Raw genomic sequence first — 17,775 nt, 5'->3', positions numbered from 1 at the left:
GATTCCTAATTTTGAACCCTCAGGAAGAGGGCAATATTGTCTATAGATACCAGGTTTGCTTTTACTCTTAATTCAAATGAACTGAGTTTTCAATCATTATTTAGTCTAGAGACTCAAAAACACATTATTCTAGCCTGTTACTGGGATAAAGCAGGTAAATGTATATATAGAAGATGTTCTAACTGCTGAGCTGCCAATAGTAATAAAGCCATTAACAACAGCAGCAATGATACCAGTAATACTTATGCTGTTGGATGCAGAGGGGAAAGAGCTACCAGATTTTACCATGGGGCAAGTGGTGGAGTTGGGGCATGGGGAGGTAGGGGTCTTCACTGAAAAGGGAACGTTCCTCAATCAAGAATACAGAGTACTGCTGGCAGGCAGAAAAGGTCAGCTTCCCAATCACATTAGCTTTTGCCAAAGCATGGAGCACAAGCATCACTCAGCAGCACTGCTTAAACCCATCAAGCTCCCTCATGCTAATGCCAATCAGTTAAAACCTTTATCCCACTGTTTGTGGAGGAGCTTCGTCTGAAACCACAGGAGAGGGAAGAGAATCTTCAAATAGGACCACCAAGGGGATGACCACCAGGAAGACAGGCTTATTATCGGGAAACCACCTAGCAGCAGAGGTGAATCTCATCAACACAGTCCAGGCGCCAGCATTTCAGAACTTGCATCAGAGCACGTCTGTGTGCCCCACAGGGAAGCTCCACTTACCAATGAAATAGGGTAAGCAACGGGGTGGGGAGAGGAAAACATTACTTTTAAATAGACAAAATCAACACTGGAGAGCAAGGCCAGATCTGGAATACAAATGAATAACTCATGTTAATGCCATGAGCCAGGCCACTGGTGACTAACTGGTTTGGCTAAGAGGATTGAAGGAATTAACAAATGATAACTAAATACTCATTGCTTATTCAGTTCACTATGTAATTGACAAGAGGGTAGCAACTGGATTAAGTTAAAAATCTGTGATATGGGATGATACATGACTCAGTTGATACCGGGACACTCTGCAGAGTTAGAGGATTCAGATCTCAAGAATTCTGCAGCCTCCTTGAATTACAGAGTGGGAGTTCCTCTACCTGGAGTTTGGAGCCTCCTGTCACACCTCGTCCCTCTTGGGCTTCCAAAATATCATTCACAGGAGGCTTGTTGCTCAGGCACATAGTTTAACGACCTGTTAATGTGATTCTGATGCCTGAACATGTGGAATTCTCCCAGCTCGGTGAGCAAGTAGCAGAGTGGACCGAAGCATGATTTCCAGCTGTGGCCCACCCTGTGCTGCAGTGTCAAAAGCTCCAATAGCTAATTTAATTCCTAATCTTTATTTTATTTTATTTTTAATATATTTTTATTGATTTCAGAGAGAGAAAAGGAGAAGGAGAGAGAAATAGAAACATCAATGATGAAAGAATTGTCATTGATCAGCTGCCTCCTGCATGCTCCCTGCTGGGGTTTGAGCCCGCAACCCGGGCATGTGCCCTGACCGGGAATCGAACCGCGATCTCTTGGATCATAGGTTGATGCTCAACCCCTGAGTGACGCAGGTTGGGCAATTCCTAATCTTAATTACCAATGTTTAAAAGGAGAAATTAGTGAACTTTTTTCATGAAGTTGCTTTTTCCCTCCTTTTTGTTGGCTGTTACATTCAACTTGTTTCTCAATCTGGCCTTTTCTTCATACCTCATTTTTATAACTAAAAAGAGGGGTACTTGAAGCTGAAAATCCATAAATAGAGATAAATAGAAAGATCAAAATCTTTTTTTTTAATTTTTTATTGACTTTAGAGAGAAGACAGAGAAACATCAATTTGTTATTCCACTTATGTATTCATCGGTTGCTTGTATATGCTCTGACCGGAGATGGAACCAACAACCCTGGCATATCGGGATGATGCTCTATCCAACTGAACTACCCTGCCAGGGCCAAAGATCAAATCTCTATTCTTACAACAGAATCTCCAATTTGATATGCCAGAGATCTGACCAACAATTCACTGGCCATGCTCGAATTTTCCCCACGTAGGCTTATTCAGAGTGGAGTGAGAAAATAAATATTTAAGGGAAGAGCTCGACTGTGGAAACCAAAATACTTTTTAAGCACAGAGTTCCTGGAGGCCCTCCCTAGTTCAAGTCAGGGATTCTCATGTATCCAAAGAACAGATGAATGGAAAGTGAGGTTGGACAAAGTCCAGAAACCAACTAGCTCAGGTGCTCCTGAACGTAGCCTCAACTATGTCCTTGTAAAACAGTTCTGGTCTTAGAAATGCAGTCTGTACCTGGCAGCAGAACTTTCCTGTCCTGCATCTAGGTCCCAGGTACTAAGTATGGTGATTAGAAGACTGGGAGATGGGAAAAGGAAGGAGCAGAGTTATCAAATAGCAAGTAAGGAAAAAATTTGGTGTGCATTTTATTGAACTCATAAAAGGGTATATAAACACAGAAGAAGAAAGGAGATAAAGGATTTCCTTTTAGACACAGAAAGGAAAAACTTTAATACAATCACTGTAAAACTTCTGGAAGGAGGAATCTAGAAATAATGCTTTAAGGAGAATCTCTTCCTCAAAAATCTGAGACAGACTGAGTGTAGGTTAAGCAAAAAGCCTTATAAAGCCTTTTATTTTATCAGGCATTTTAAAATAAGTCTCTCTGGGGGTATAATTTCCAACTGAGTTTACAGTAAAATGTTGACTTTTCGCTCTCCATCAGATTCTATTTGAGATTCCTGGATTAATACTCTCCTGGTGATTTTCATGCTTTGAAGGACTCAGAAATGACAGGCTCCGCAAGGGGAAATTTGATAAGGAATTCCCTCAGTCACTCAGTACTCTAGGAGCATGGAAATGTTACAACTGGCTTGGGAGCAAGGGGTCTCAAAAGATTCCGCCCCCTTCCTGGTTACATCTGAGGGAGCCAACCAGGCCCTGGAATACTTTCATTAGCCTCCTTTCGGCCTTTTTAAGGAATTAGCAATTTGATGTGTCTGAATGTTAAGAATGGCACATTAACTTTATACATACGCATCCCTCAGTGAATGCTGTGAGACAAAGAAATCGGAAGGATGCCTTACCGTTACTATTCAGTGTCTTCATGATGACCTCCATCTGTGCAAATTCATAGTTATAGTCTGGTTCTGAAGAAGCTTCACTGGCTGCATCCAGGTCATGCTCTGGAGGGCCTGTTTCTTTTTCAAAGTCTTTCAACCAGTCTCGCCGTTTCCTCTTAGGTAAATTAATTCTGTAGGGTTTTTTGCCATGAGAGAAAATCAACTTGTTTCGCATTCAGATACCAGAAAAATGTATATGAGGATATAGCGAACACACGGACGTTACCTAAAAAAGTGGTTATTTCCCCACAGGATTCTATCACCGTGCCACAGCTGGGTGGTATTGCACACGAGGGTACCGTTTACACAGGACCTAGAGGAACACCAGGGGAAATGTCAGCTGAATGGTAAAGATCACAAAACCCAGCCCCAGTAGCTAAAGAGATTACTGGGGGGACTTTCTCATAATAGACATATTCTATTAATACCTGAAGAAGGAACAGGAGAATTATAATCACTATTGGGACACGTGAACTAAGCAGTGATGATTAAGGGCTGCCAATGTCCCCCAAAGGGATAACCCCATGTGATGTGCAGCCTGTAGGAGCGGAAACCACCACCTATGGAATATTCTTGTAGAAACTGGAGTGGAATTTAATCAATCTTTTATATGTAAATGCCAATTTAGGAAATACAGAGGACAGTGGGAGTTGCTAAATGATGCCATGGAGTGCAATAAGCAAAATGCTAACGATAGGAAACTCTGGGACCAACAACTAGGCATCTTCAACAAATTAAATGTAAGAAAAAGGGGGGAGGGAGGATAGAGGAATCCAGAGCTAAACGAGCTCTAAGAGACACAATAACCAATGACAATGGTTAACTCTTATTTGGATCCTGATTTTAAAAAAAACAACTGAAAAAGAACATTTATGAGATTAACTGGGGAAATGTGAATACTGACTGAATATACAGTGATTGGGAAGAAATTACTGTTAATTACTGTTAAGTAAAATTAAGGAATAGTATCATCTGACATTAAGTATTTTAATAATCATATCACTATAATACAAGATCTATAAATTTTATGCATCAGGTATGCTATTATTATTAGTCTCAGTTTTACATCACTTAGAAATTTATATAGCCAATATTAATAGAATAACTTGAAATGAGTACAATGTTTTCCTCATAAAAATGAGTGTTCCGAATTACAGTATTTGTGTGTTAATGAATAAATATCATTAGAGAACTTTATTTAAATATTATACCTGATTATTAAATAATTCAAAACATCACTTAACAGAAATTTAAAAAGTAAATATATTACCCTGTTAATTCTCAAATTTTTACATTTTATAGCCCGGTTTAGTAATTTTTCAAGACTTTGGAGTTATCTGACTAACTGCTTTTTACACACTGGTTAAGCTGATAAACAATTAATTTTATTCAATATTTATTATGTGTCAGGCACTGAGCCAAGGGATTTACATGTTTAGTCTATCATTAGCCTTACTTACCATAAGAGGAAATTGAAGTTTAGGTAAACAAAGTGTGGTCTCCAAAATCCGCTCAGCCAGTCAAGGCAGAGTCAGCCTGCCCCAACGCTGGTGCTGGCACTGCTGCTATCGAGCTCTCTATAACTGGAAAGCAATGCCTGAGGACCCACTATAGTCTTAACTTTGATATAATGAAAGCAAAGAGAAAGGGGTGTCTTCTCCTTCTGAAAATAAGGTACACAAGATATGTTCAGTGCCATTTACTTTTCTTACCTTGCATTTTCTTTCGGGGTAAGAGTGATGTCACCATCGGATGCAATGTCAATCTCACAGTGCTCAGGCTGAATTCCTATCCCAAAGAGCTGGATGTCCTGAGAGGTATCGGCTCCCACCCTCGTGTGGTCCTGGGGAACAGAGTATTAAGAAAAGTAAAACCCCACACTTACAAGAAACTTAACAAAAATTTATCATAATTAATTTCAATAACCCAACAGCACGTGCATGACAATATTAAATGAATCAAAGAATCAGACAGGAGATGCATGATGTCTGGAGCATTCTAAGTCAAAAGCTTACCTTAACACACTACATTTTTAAAAAATTTTAAAACAGGAAGGGGAAGAGGACCCTGACCAACAGTGATTAGAGACAGCTTTAAAATATAAGAAAATCACATGTGACAGTAGAATGCCTTGAGTTCCAATTTTAACTTGACATCTTACTAGGTATGTAACCACAGGCAGCCATTTCACTCTCTGAGCCTCAGTTTCTTTCTTTTTCTTTTTTTGCAAAACCAGGACAAAAAAATATCAGTTTGATTTATTTAACAGTATTCTTTCAAGGAGCCCCCAAGTTACTAGCGAAAAAGCTTTGAAAACAATTATATAAATCAAGAACCACTAAAAGTAGTTTCATGGAAAGTTATACTTTAAAATATATAATTTTTAAAATGCTAAAAATAGTTGAGTATCTAATACTAATATTAACAGAGTAGTGAAGCCTGTGAGTTGTACCGCGTTCAGTTCAGCGTGACGTTAAGGACCTGAAGCCTCACATGTACATGGACTATGGCTCCTGGTGATCCAGTCCTCTGCTCATCCCCTTTGCTTTTCTTTTGCTCTAAAAATCGTTTAACCATTATGAGGACAATGCTTCCTCTCCCACCGAGAAAGCATTAAGGCCTGGTCTTTCAAAATTAAGATTTCAGAAACAACTCCTTTTCCCTTAATCATTTTCTGAATGAACAGATCCTAAATGTTAGTGGACTCTCAACAAGCCGAGTGTTATTTGTGCCATATTACGTACCTGGAAAAAGAAGACTAAAAAGGGTAGAAGACTGAGCTCCTTGCTTCAATTCCAGCTTATTCTCCACTGCACTTCGTATATTCACCAGGCAGACCAGAATCCTTAACAAGGTGCCTATCTAACCTTTCAGAAGGGGTAATTTCCCTTTATTTAGAAATTAATGTGTGTGGACAGTATAAACAAGCTGCCTTCAAGCCCAAGCTCCTCAATCCTTGACAATTATTTAAATACATATGTTTACACACCACCATAACTCAGAAATTGTTTGTGTATGATGAAAAATGGCCTCATGGTCAGCTGAGTGCCCTATGTCAATGGGGGTGCCCTATTTCAAACACGTGTTTTATTTTTCCCTTAACAAAATATGCGAGCATTTCTAAAAGTATGGTCTGAGAACCTGTGGGGTCTCTACCTGTGGGGTCTCCAAGAACCATTCAGGTGGCTCATGAGGTCAAAACTACTCTAATAAAAATACTAAGATGTTATTTGCCTTCTCATTTTATCACAAGTACCCAGTGTTTTCCAGAGTCTACATGATGTGAGATGTGGCTTTGAAGATTAATGGACTGTATATTTGTACATGTTTGTATTTTTAAGTGGTTTCAGCTTTAGTACCTAACACAGTAAATATAGATAGATCTACCTCAGATACACAAAAGTTCTTTGGAGTCCTTGACACATTTTTAAAGAGTGTCAGTGGGTTGTGAAGGTTCGAGAATGGATGCAATAAGCTATCCAACATGGTCAGTGGCATACCCTGAGACCAAAGTGCCAAATTCAAAAGGCCCCATCCCATCTGCACACTAAAAGGGCAATTATGGGACCAAAAGTTATTTTCCGAGGATGTATGTCTAGAAGCAATAGATGTGGAAGAACCTTAGCCGTCTAATCTACCACAAGAGTTTGTTTTAGTCTATGTTGATCTTGAGATCTTAGAATTACCCAGAAGCATAACTGAGACTTTCCAGAGCTTCTCAGGATCTTTGTGACTGAACCTGAATATTGTCAGAATCCTTGTCGCCACAGCCAGGGATGACTTTGACACCCACGGTTGCCCACCTGTGCCCCTCTGATGCTCATGCTCATAGGAAATCAGCCCCAACTGCAGTCTCAGGACAATACAAAATAGCTGGTTTTCATTCTCAATAGTGACCTGACTGTCCTATGAATCTTCTTACTCTTAAGGAGGGCTAAGCTGGATGCAAAAAGCAAAATCATGGGGACGGGTACCCAGACTCAATTGTGAGTTGTATAATAAGTCAGAATTGCCACTATGTATTTATATACCCTCTTACCTTTAAATAATAAACCAGAAGTTCATTGAGAGCAGGGTCTGCATTCAGGTTGACTAAGTAGCACTTGTCATCCCCCACCTTGATACCCGATGTCTCCAGGGAAATCCCCATACTTTCAAGTTGTCGTTGTCTTTCCTGTGCACAAAGCAGACAAAAGCAGGGAACTCTATTTGTTGTTCTAGTCACCAGATGTATCCACGGAAAGTGTAAGTCACTGTTTCTGGGGACAATGCCAATGAAATTACACATTCTACTCAGCTCAATCCAGTTTATTTACAGCCTAAAATGTGTGACATCTTGCGTTAAGTGTTCTGGGGGCAACAAGGGTGAACCAGACACCATTTTGTCCTTAAGGGGCTTAACATCTAGCAGAGGGAGATCATATAACTGGGGTCAAGAGAGGAGAGCCCTGTGCTGTTGGAGAGGAAGAACGTGCTGTGGGCCTTGCAGGAGGGAGAGGTCACCATGGGGTAAGAGACCAGAAAGGCTCCAGGAAGAGGTGGTTCTTGAAGCATAAGAAACATTTCAACAGGAAGAAATGGGGGAGCAGCAAGATAAGGGCAGGGTATTCTGGGGGAAGGGCACAGGAAAGCAGAGTTAAAGACTGGGAATACTGGAGGATTTCAGGTGCCAAGAATCCCTACTAAATGTGGGAAAGTAGTGGGAGATGGGGCTGGAAGAGCAAGTTGGGTCCCTATTGCAGAGGGCCTTGAATTCATTTATCCATTCATTCACTCATTCACTCATTCATTCATTCATTCATTCATTCATTCATTCATTCACTCACTCAAGACATTTATATACTAGGGACTGAAAATACTAAAGCAAACAAACAGAAAAAGCCCCTTTCATGAAAACTTATATTCTAGGGAAAGAAGATAGACCATAAAAAAACATGAGTAAATATATGTAATTCCAATGGGGTTAAGTGCTATGGAAAAACATAAACCAATGTAAGAGGGATAAGAAGTTAGGTGTATGTGTCTGTGTGTGTGAGAGAGACAGACAGACAGAGGGAGAATATCTACTAGAAACATATAATCAAACAGCTGGACTAGGTCTCAGTTACTGCTTTCAAGCTTCTTGACTAGGATAGTCTAATGTTTCCAAGTAGTCAATGAACTGAAAATGTTTATGAAATGCATAGTGTTGAGATTCATCAGACACATAATCACACGTGCAGAATTAGTCCTTGGTTTATATTTTATCTCAAGTAAAGTTCAGATAGCATTTTCTGTCAAGCCCAAAGAATCATATACACTGAACAAACTATGATGTTCTGTATGTTACAAATTCTCTGTCAATCAGGTAGCCAAGTGTTATGCCAAGTGATCTAAAATCACAACAGATTTCTGTTTAAATGTGAAAAGCAGGAAATATTAAAGATATTTCCTATACCATCCCTGTTCAAGGTCAGTGCTATCCAACACTTCTAGCAAATATACGGACCAAACCGTAGTTGATAAAAGACACAAAGCCAGTGCCTAACTGATCTCTGCAGTCTGTACTTCAGCAGAAGAAGGATCTCAAAAGACTTTTTGAGGATGACAAGTGACTGACGATACAGAAAAGACAGCACATGAAAAAGAATCACAATATCACAAAAGGCCTAAAATTATCAAGCTACCTGTGCAATTTCTTCTGTTTTCCTCAGCTTCTCTTCCCAAGTCACTGTTAATTCTTTTATCAGCTTTTCAGATTCTTCAAGCTTCTCTTTCAGTTCAGGGGCCTTCATAGCCTTTAAAATGAAACCAGAGCTATCTGATTTTTTAATTTTTTCCACCATTATAACAAGACAATCACTTATTGTCCTTCTTAAGCAGTTATCAACAGTCTGTTGGAAGCAATTAAGTCACACACTGTCAGGGTGGGGTTTAGACCTCTATTAATCAAATGAAATGTAAGAGGCAAATGACTGCCACTATTTAAAGTTGAAAAAGAAATGCTAGTGCTCTGAATTAAATTGATACAAATCATTACAGAGTAATTTTACCCACCATACTTAAATTTCACATTTAAAGACTTAAAAAGAGACTAAATTTCATCTTCAAAACAGAAAGTAAGAAAACGGTTACTTAAGCAGATTTCTTTTTCAATAAGACAGAGATTCAGGCACATCACCAATAAAGGTATTCCAGTTACAGTAACCTATCAGGAAAAGGGAAGATGTTTCTCGTTTATTTTAAAATGGAATCGGGGCCCTTTAAACTACTTTTCTTATTGATGGGATGAACTTAGTGTATTTATTATTCACTTGAAAGCCGGATATCTGGCTAAAAGAACAGCAATTTTCCTCTGAGTTTGTTCAGTGAGAATAACTAAGGGGTCTAAATACAGATATATGCAGCTTGTAAATCTTGGGAAGCCTTTATTTGCAACAATATACTTCGATACCCTATGATAACATGAGTATAAACCTATGAACAAGAAAGTTGGTAGAAACTGGCCCAGAAGCTGAAGTGGTGGTGATCTGGACGCTAGCTGAGTATGCCTGAGTCTCACAGTGTTTATAATAGAGTCTGAGAGGGGCATTTAGTGCTGGGGACACACGTGAACATTCTAGGTGAACCTGCAGTGGCTCCTCTCTCCTTTGGCCAGGTGTTGTTCTACCCACCAGGCCTAGATTACATGGTCACAGTGAAACTGCAGATTCAGAGACTAGAGGAAAAAAAGCAGATCATCCACCTTCAAACAAATCCAGACACATTACCCTTTCCTTCCAGGATCAGGATTCTCTTCAAAGGTTATCAGCATTTTGGTTTTTCAGGTGTTTGCTACCCTTCTTGGCACCAATTAAAAAAATATATGCTTGGTGCACTGACTGATTATAATGATAATAAAAACAGCAACATTTGCTGAGCACTTAGGATATGCAAGGCATTGTGCTAAGTGCCTTCGAGTATCAGTGTTGTACTAGGGGTTAGGGGTGAAAAGCTTAAGAAAATATAGCTTCTTGAACTATAGGAGCTCAAAGCCTGAAAGAAGAGAAAGACATGTAAACAAAAAATTACAATAAAATGCCAGGATCACCAACTAATGGAGTATTCAGATCTATGGCTTCACTCCCTTCTGTTTATTTTATCTCCTGCTACTTACTTTTGTGATTAGATAAGCCAATAGATAAAAAGTATTTAAATAGTGCCTGGTACATAAGTGCTCAATAAATAATGGCTATTACTTTTTTTCCTCCACCCTCAATACTCCCCCAACCCTCAGAAGAGGTTGGTGTGAAGGGATGTGAACTCAGAGGCCTTAGGTACACACCCAAGTCCTGGCGTGTGGAAACATGTGACTTAACCTAAGGAACTTGGGCTCCACCTCAGGCACGTTACCTATTTCAAATGGGACAGTGCCTCACCCAGTAACCTGCCAAGAGGAACAGCTATTTGGAAGAGTATGTGATTATTAAAGTCTGAGTAAAGCCAAGGAAAGATGGCAGCAATGCAAAATTATTGCTTTTGTTTCCTCCCAGGAGCTAATTTTATATATATATATATATATTTTTTTTTTTTTTTTTTTCTGAATTATTCCTAACATTTTATTATCCTTGATCGCACTATCTTTCATGACGTAAGGGGGAGCTGATACACAACTAACTTCTCTGAAAACTGCAGAGCCCTTTGGAATACAGTATACAGTGTTAGTTAAAAAAACCCATCACAGTTGGGGTTCCTAGGATTTTACACTGGAAGAGATCTGTGCTCTCAACTGATTTACTGCAGCAAACAATTAGGTAGCAGCAGCAACTCTCCCTCGACTGTAAGTTCCTAGGACAGAAGTCTTGTATCACTCATGTTGTCTTCAGGATGCTTAGCATGCAGAAGACGCCAATCAACACTGTAATGTTGAGCCACATGGAGACGATCTAGAACCGCAAGCAAGCATGTCCTTACCACTCACGTAGCACAAGCCAGAAACTTCAGAAACGGGGAGTGCCAGGCTGACTTTTTGTTTTATTTTTTTAAATTATAGCTGACTTACAATATTATACTCGTTTCAGGTGTACAACATAGTGATCAGACACTCACATGCCTCAGGCAGCGATCACCACCACAAGCCCGGTACCCACCGGCCACCACACACAGTTATCATGATATTACCGACAACACTCCCTATGCTGTGCGTTACCTCGGCCTGCGAGAGCTGCTCTCTCAGTTTCTCGACTTCCTCCCGCAGTTCCCGGATGACCTTCGCGTTGGGATCCTCATTCACAACGGCATGGTTCACGATCCTTTTGGCGCGATCTGCGTACCGCAGAGTGGACAGGGTCTCCTCATAGTTGTCTGCTGCTGGGCTAATGGTGGCTATCATAGAGGTCTGGCTGTTACCTCCCAAATTGTCCTGCAAAATATTTCAAACGGCATCTCAGGAAACGAGGCCCGTTTCACACACGGCACATATGATGAAAGCATGTACGGTACTGTTCTCCGTGAAGAAAACGCTACGTGGAAATGGGTGTGTATTTAACAAATAGTCTTATGACAAGATGAAATGCGGTTTCTCGATATTCACAACAATGAGTAATGTCCATCAAGTAGCATAATCATGAAATAAACAGCAAGAGAAGTGAGTTTTCATTCTGTGTTCCTAGGGACTGGGATGACAGTACTGTATTGTCAGGGGCCCAATGAATATGTCGCCTTGCACACACCTTTCAGCCGCCACCTCTGACACAGCCAATTTTTAGTTGGGAGAGAACACTGGAACGCTGAATTACCTTAAGCAGCCAAGTGAGGACTGAATCTCGATAAGGCACAAATTTGTTTTTACCCTTGCCAGCTGCCTGGTCGGCCAGCGATGAGATAACCAACCCCAACGTTGTCAGTGATCTGCCAAGAGAATAATTTAAAAATTAGTTTTATGGGATGTTTATTTTGTTTTCAATAATCCCTCTAGGTAATAAGTATAAAATATGCAAAATAAAGCCCTGAAGTTGATACAATCAAGTCTACATTAATTAGTAAAGCAGCTGAGAAAAAGAAAAACAAAAAGTAACTCCATTAATTTATAAGAATGAGTTTAGAATTCTGATAAGAATCTGTTCTAGTTAATTCATTTCAGAGCCTATAAACATACATGTAAAAGATCACACTGGAAAACTTTAATTTACTCCAAATATTATGCCACAAGTCTGAGCCAATTACTCTTTGGGTCTAATTTGGGCCCTGCTGGCCTCTGATTTTGTTTCCCAGGACAACCATGTGACTTGCAGAGCCGCCTTCCACTACCCGTTATAAGATATATACTGTTCATATACTTAAAGCTGGCAAGTTTATTTCATTTTGAGTTATTAATTTACAAAAACAAAGAACTACCCAAGCAGAGGACAGCATATGGCTACTCTTCCAAACCCCTGCTACTCAAAGCAGCACTGGCATCACCTGAGAGCTGGCTAGAAACACAGTATCTGAAGCCTCCCAGGCCTACTGAATCAAGACCAGTTAAAGGTATCTCCAGGTGACACATATGAACATTAAATTTGAAGAAGGCCTGGCTGAAGGATACCCAAAATGATAACTTTAGTTGTCTAGGCCTATGATTCTCAAAATGTGATGCTGGGACCAGCAGCATCAGCATCAGTGGGGACCTGGTTAGGAATGCATTTTCAGGCCACTCCCCAGGTCTACTGAATCAGAAACCTATCATGGGACCCAGTGATCTGCACTTCAGCAAGCCCTCCAGGTGATTCTGATGTGGGCTAGAGTTCGAGGACCACTGGTCTAGGCTACTGAGTTCTCCTTGGTGGTTGATACATGTTCTTTGCCCCTGGAGATAAGAGCGCCTAGAAACAACAGATTTGTGGTACTGAGGAAAGAGGGACATCCTCTTTTGTCTCAGTTACGTTCCAATTGCTCTTCTAAAAGGAATTCAACTGGATCCCAAGTTTAGCAGCCAGAAAAGAGAGCCTCAGATCTCCCTCAGGATTGCAAGGAAGGTTACATGATATCTCAAAGAGAAAATGCTTTCAAAATAGTTTTAAAAATCAGATGTTAATACTTATTATAAAAACAAGGCAAGGCACAAATCAGCCAGTGACCAGAGGATAGCAAGTGAAAAACTAGATATCTTTCTTTCGAATGTCGACAACAGGCTTGAAATTGAATTCAAAGGAAAGAAAGCCTGTTTCCCACAAAACATAATTCCCCAAAGGTGACTTACTGAAAAGTCACTGAAATGCAAAGCAGTTTCCAGAGGCAGAAAAAGAACAAAATTTTAATAACTAATAGCCACTACCTCAAAGTGACATAAATAAAAACATAATTGACAGATGTAAAGGTTAACAAAAGTCCAACCCAAGAGAAATGAAAACATACGTCAACACAAACACTTGTACATGAATTTTCATAGCAGCATATTCATAATAACCAAAATGTGGAACAAACCCAAATGTCCATCAGAAGATGAAGGGGTGAGTAAGATGTGGTATGTCCATACAATGGAATTACTGGCTATAAAAGAGGAATGAAGTTCTGATACATGCTACATGAATGAACCTTGAAAAATTATGCTAAGTGAAAGAAGCCAAACACAAAAGGCCACTGTCCTGGGTTGAGTAGCACCCCTACCCCATCAAATTCATGCCCACTAGAACCTCAGAATGTGACTTTATTTGGAAATAGGGTCCTTGCAGATGAAATTGTACTGGATTAGGGAGGGTTCTAAACCAATTACAGGTGTCCTTATAAGAAGGCCATGTGAAGGCACACATGGAGAACAGCAGGTGAAGACGGAAACAGATTGTAGTGATGTATCTACAAGCCAAGGAATGCCAGTGACCACTAGAAGCTAGAAGAGAGGCACAAAATACCTTTCCCTCTGAGCCCCCAGAAGGAACAAACCCCGTCGGTTGATCCCTTGATTTTGGACGTCTGGCTTCCAGAACTATAAGGAAATAAATTTTGCAACCCAATTTGTGGTAATCTGTTATAAAAACACTACGAAAATAATACAGCCACATATTATTCGATTCCACTTATATGAAATATCCAGAATAGGCAAATCCAGAGACAGAGGTAGTAGTCACTTAGGGCTAGGGATAGGGCCAATGGACATGAGGTTTCTTTTGGGGGGTGATGAAAATGTTTTAAAATAAACTGTGGTGATGGCTATACAACTTTGAATATATTAAAGCTACTGAACTGTACACTTTAAAATAGCAAACTACTCAGTATGTGAATTACTTTTCAATGCAGCCTTAACCTTTTTTTTTTAATTAAAGAAAAATCCTGCAAGTTCTATCATCCTCCCAAAGAACTTTAAGAAGGAAATTGCATGTGATATTAAGAAATAGAGAAAAGTAGTTCAATATAAGGCAAAAACACATTCTGCTTTAACATACAATATAGAACATAGGGCATTTTTTACATTTTGTAACTACTGAAGTAAAATTTTTTCGTTGAAAACAATTCTCTGAACTATTCCTGATTTTTAATACCCCCGACAAGACAGAAATTGCTTTCATTCTTACAAACTATAAAGAGCTCAGTGATTGAAAGGTCAGTATTAGCAACTTTAAGGTTCGCAATGGCCCTTCATATGAAACCGTTTGGGGGTCATCATGGATTTTTCACCACTGAGACTAAGTTTTACTTTGTCTTGTGGCAAAACTTGTATTTCCTCATTTGACGATGTAGGGAGTAAAAAGAGAAACTTTCTGTCACTCCTACACAAAAAAATATAAAACCAAATGAGTGCTCTGAGAAACAGGGAAATGGCACAATGGCATCAATTCCACTGTGCGGTGTGTCCAAGCCCAGTGCAGCATGTAAGCCTCAGGAGCAGAGGGTGACGCTGGGTGGGAATTACACAACTCCAGTTATTGCACTTTGCTCTATGACTTACCTAGTTGGAGAAGGTTATCATCATTAGTGGAAGCCATGCCCTTTACCTAATAGTGTGCACACATTCAAAACATGAACTTTACCTAAACCTACTAGGGTCCCCTTGGAACAAACAGAAATGAATTACAGGGTGAGTGACAAGGGGCCCAGTGACAAGGGGTCCACACCATTCCTCCCTCTAAGGTTCCACCCAGAAGCAAGGATCCAGGGGCTCCTGGAATCCTAAAAGCTGTTTGAAAGTTCCATGTGTAAAAGGTGAACAATAGGCTTACATATTCTAATAAGAACTTTATTCCAGGGAGCTTAAAAATGTAATAGAATCACTAATTATGGATCCTGCCAGTACTGTCTTTTCACGATGGAGGCAAATGGGCAGCTTTTATGCCTCACAGGTGTCCAGAACAGGGTGGGGCTATTGCCAATTTTTGGGGCTGAAAAAGTTATTCTAGGAATCTTTCTAATTCTACCAGGCTTATTGGAGGTGACAATAGCAAGGATGCTCCTAATTTTTAAATCTCTTGGCACAAGTTCTTGGGCTGGGGTGGGGAGTAGCATGGGGAGGGGCTGACTGGAGGGGAAAGAAGAGTTAGGCTAGAGGACAACATTTATAAACAGAGAGCCATGCTTTAAGATTGAAATTTTCAAAAATCTACCTATCTATAACAAAAATGGACTACTTGCAATAAAAAAAAGAAATAAGTAAAACTTGGGAGGGTCAAAAACAATATAAAAGCTGCTCCAATAAATACAACCCATGAAAAAAAAGTCATAATTCAACTTTTTTTTTCTTGCTTTCCTGCACATTCCTCTAACCTATATAGCTTTCTAACTACCAGATTCCTGCCCTTAGGAGTAGATACGATGTGATGTGAGTTATCTGTACTCTCTAGGATGGATTTCAAGTATATTATTTTACCTATTTTCCCAAAGATCTTCTTCTAAGATCATAACTGCAGTATTTATTCAATTTTTTTAGAGTTAGCTGTATACAGGCATAAGAGATATTGTGAGTTCAGTTTCAGACCACAGCAATAGGGCAAGTATTGCAATAAAGTGAATCATAATCTTTTGCTGCTGCAGAGTCTTGCCTTCAATTTGTAAAAAACACAACATCTGTGAAGTGTAATAAAGAGAAGCGCACTAAAACAAGGTATAGCTATACCTATCTCTCTTTCTACTTAGATTGTGATCACCACGAGGCACTGATTGTTCTATTGCCATACATATTCCTTCATCAATTACTGTGTCTGGCTTACAGAAGGCACTCAGTATTTGTGGAGTAAAACTGAGTCTATAACACACTGAAGAACAGAACATGCACCTCTTTCTAAAAGGGACGAACACAGTCATCACTGGTATGCTCTGTGGGCATTGGCCCAATATTCATTTCCCCCCTTCTTCTTCTTAACAGAACCCTAATTTTATTGGGAAGTATGTGCCAGGCTAAAAACTCCACTTTCCAGAGTCCTTTGCAGCTCGAGGAAGCCATGAAACACAGTTCTGGCCAATGAGATGTAGGGAGACGTTACTGGGAGGTCCTCCAAGGGAGCTACAGTACTCCTGACGGTGCAGGATCCAGCCGACAGAAGCCAGCGGTCCTTTACTCTCTGCCTTCCCCTCCTGGTCTGCAACACTGATACGGATACAGAGCCATCCTGAGGCTATGAGGACGACACGGACACACACGAGGTTAGCAGAGCTGTGTGCCTGGCAGCATTTCTAAGGTTCTGTTCCAGCTCCTGAATGTTTGTTAAGTGAGAAAAATAAACACACACTCTGGCTGTCACGGTAGCTGGTTTCTGTTGCTTACAGCAGAATGCAGTTCCTGGCTTTTAAAGAATTCGTTGAAAGATGATGAAGTTAGTGGATCTGAGTTTAGTACTTTTCCCTGGTTAAGACTCCACTCTTAAAAGTAAAGGAGAAATGGCAAAATGTGGGGAAAAGACAGTACCATCGCTGACAAGAAGGAAAACCCTTATACCTATAGCCTCAGCCTCACTTCCACTCACCACCCTTTTCTGGTGGCTGATGCAAATCATTAAATTGAAATAATGTTCATCTAATGAGTATCACTCCCAATCTCCTTTCCATCTCAACTGCCGTGGTGTAATAATAAAATATATACGAACGTTTCCAAAAACAAGTTCTTTTGAAAATTTGTTCTGGAGGTTTTTAGTATATGTTATACCTAGAATTTTATAATCAAATAAGTTCAGGGAATAAGTTAAAGTTATATGGGATTCATTACTGCAGGACTTGTCAGAGCTTTTAGCACGGTGAACGTCCAAAGGACAGTTTTACAAGTAGTCTTTCTCAAAATTACTTGTCTAGGGATCCTTTTCTTCCCAAAGCTACCCGAGGAACTAGTATTTCACAAAAATGCTTTGAGAAACACTGAGGTAAAAATACACATGCCCCCAAAGATGTGGCTACTGTACGCCAAGGGGCATATTTTTGCTCTGTCCTTTATGGGTCTCTCATGTTAAATGTAAAGATGTTTATTCAAAAACTACCCCCCCACATACCTGGACCCTGCAATGTACAAGTGGTAAATTAACAGGGACCCCTGCCTGCCCTTGAACAATGAACAGAAGCAAGTCATCCACCCCCCCCCCCCCCCCCCGCCAGGTACAAGTTCATTCAGTCAATACCCATTTAAGTGAGGTTTCCAAGAGGAAATGAATATGGGACATGGGACGTCCAAGAAAAGGAGGGCTGAGTCACATGAAACATTAGAAACATTAAGCTTATAAGTTACATTATTCCAAATTATATAACAGA

General features: G+C 40.0%; 1 protein-coding gene across 2 annotated transcripts in view; it reads right to left on the bottom strand.

Moving 5' to 3' along the window:
- The window catches only part of KIF13A (kinesin family member 13A), a 180,121-nt gene that overhangs the window by 43,534 nt on the left and 118,812 nt on the right, over positions 1-17,775 (bottom strand). For both annotated transcript variants that reach the window (XM_087820628.1, XM_087820627.1), the window contains exons 10-16: positions 11,871-11,982; positions 11,282-11,494; positions 8,781-8,891; positions 7,154-7,288; positions 4,827-4,957; positions 3,341-3,427; positions 3,079-3,245 (exon numbers count right to left, since the gene is read on the bottom strand). In XM_087820628.1, the coding sequence (XP_087676754.1) occupies positions 3,079-3,245; positions 3,341-3,427; positions 4,827-4,957; positions 7,154-7,288; positions 8,781-8,891; positions 11,282-11,494; positions 11,871-11,982 (956 nt within the window). The remainder of the gene's footprint in view (positions 1-3,078; positions 3,246-3,340; positions 3,428-4,826; positions 4,958-7,153; positions 7,289-8,780; positions 8,892-11,281; positions 11,495-11,870; positions 11,983-17,775) is intronic.

This window comes from Miniopterus natalensis, chromosome 9 (assembly GCF_054644295.1).
Source record: "Miniopterus natalensis isolate mMinNat1 chromosome 9, mMinNat1.hap1, whole genome shotgun sequence".
NCBI classification, from domain to species: domain Eukaryota; kingdom Metazoa; phylum Chordata; class Mammalia; order Chiroptera; family Miniopteridae; genus Miniopterus; species Miniopterus natalensis.
Note: the sequence above shows the minus strand (reverse complement) of the source record. Positions and strands in the feature narration are given on the sequence as shown.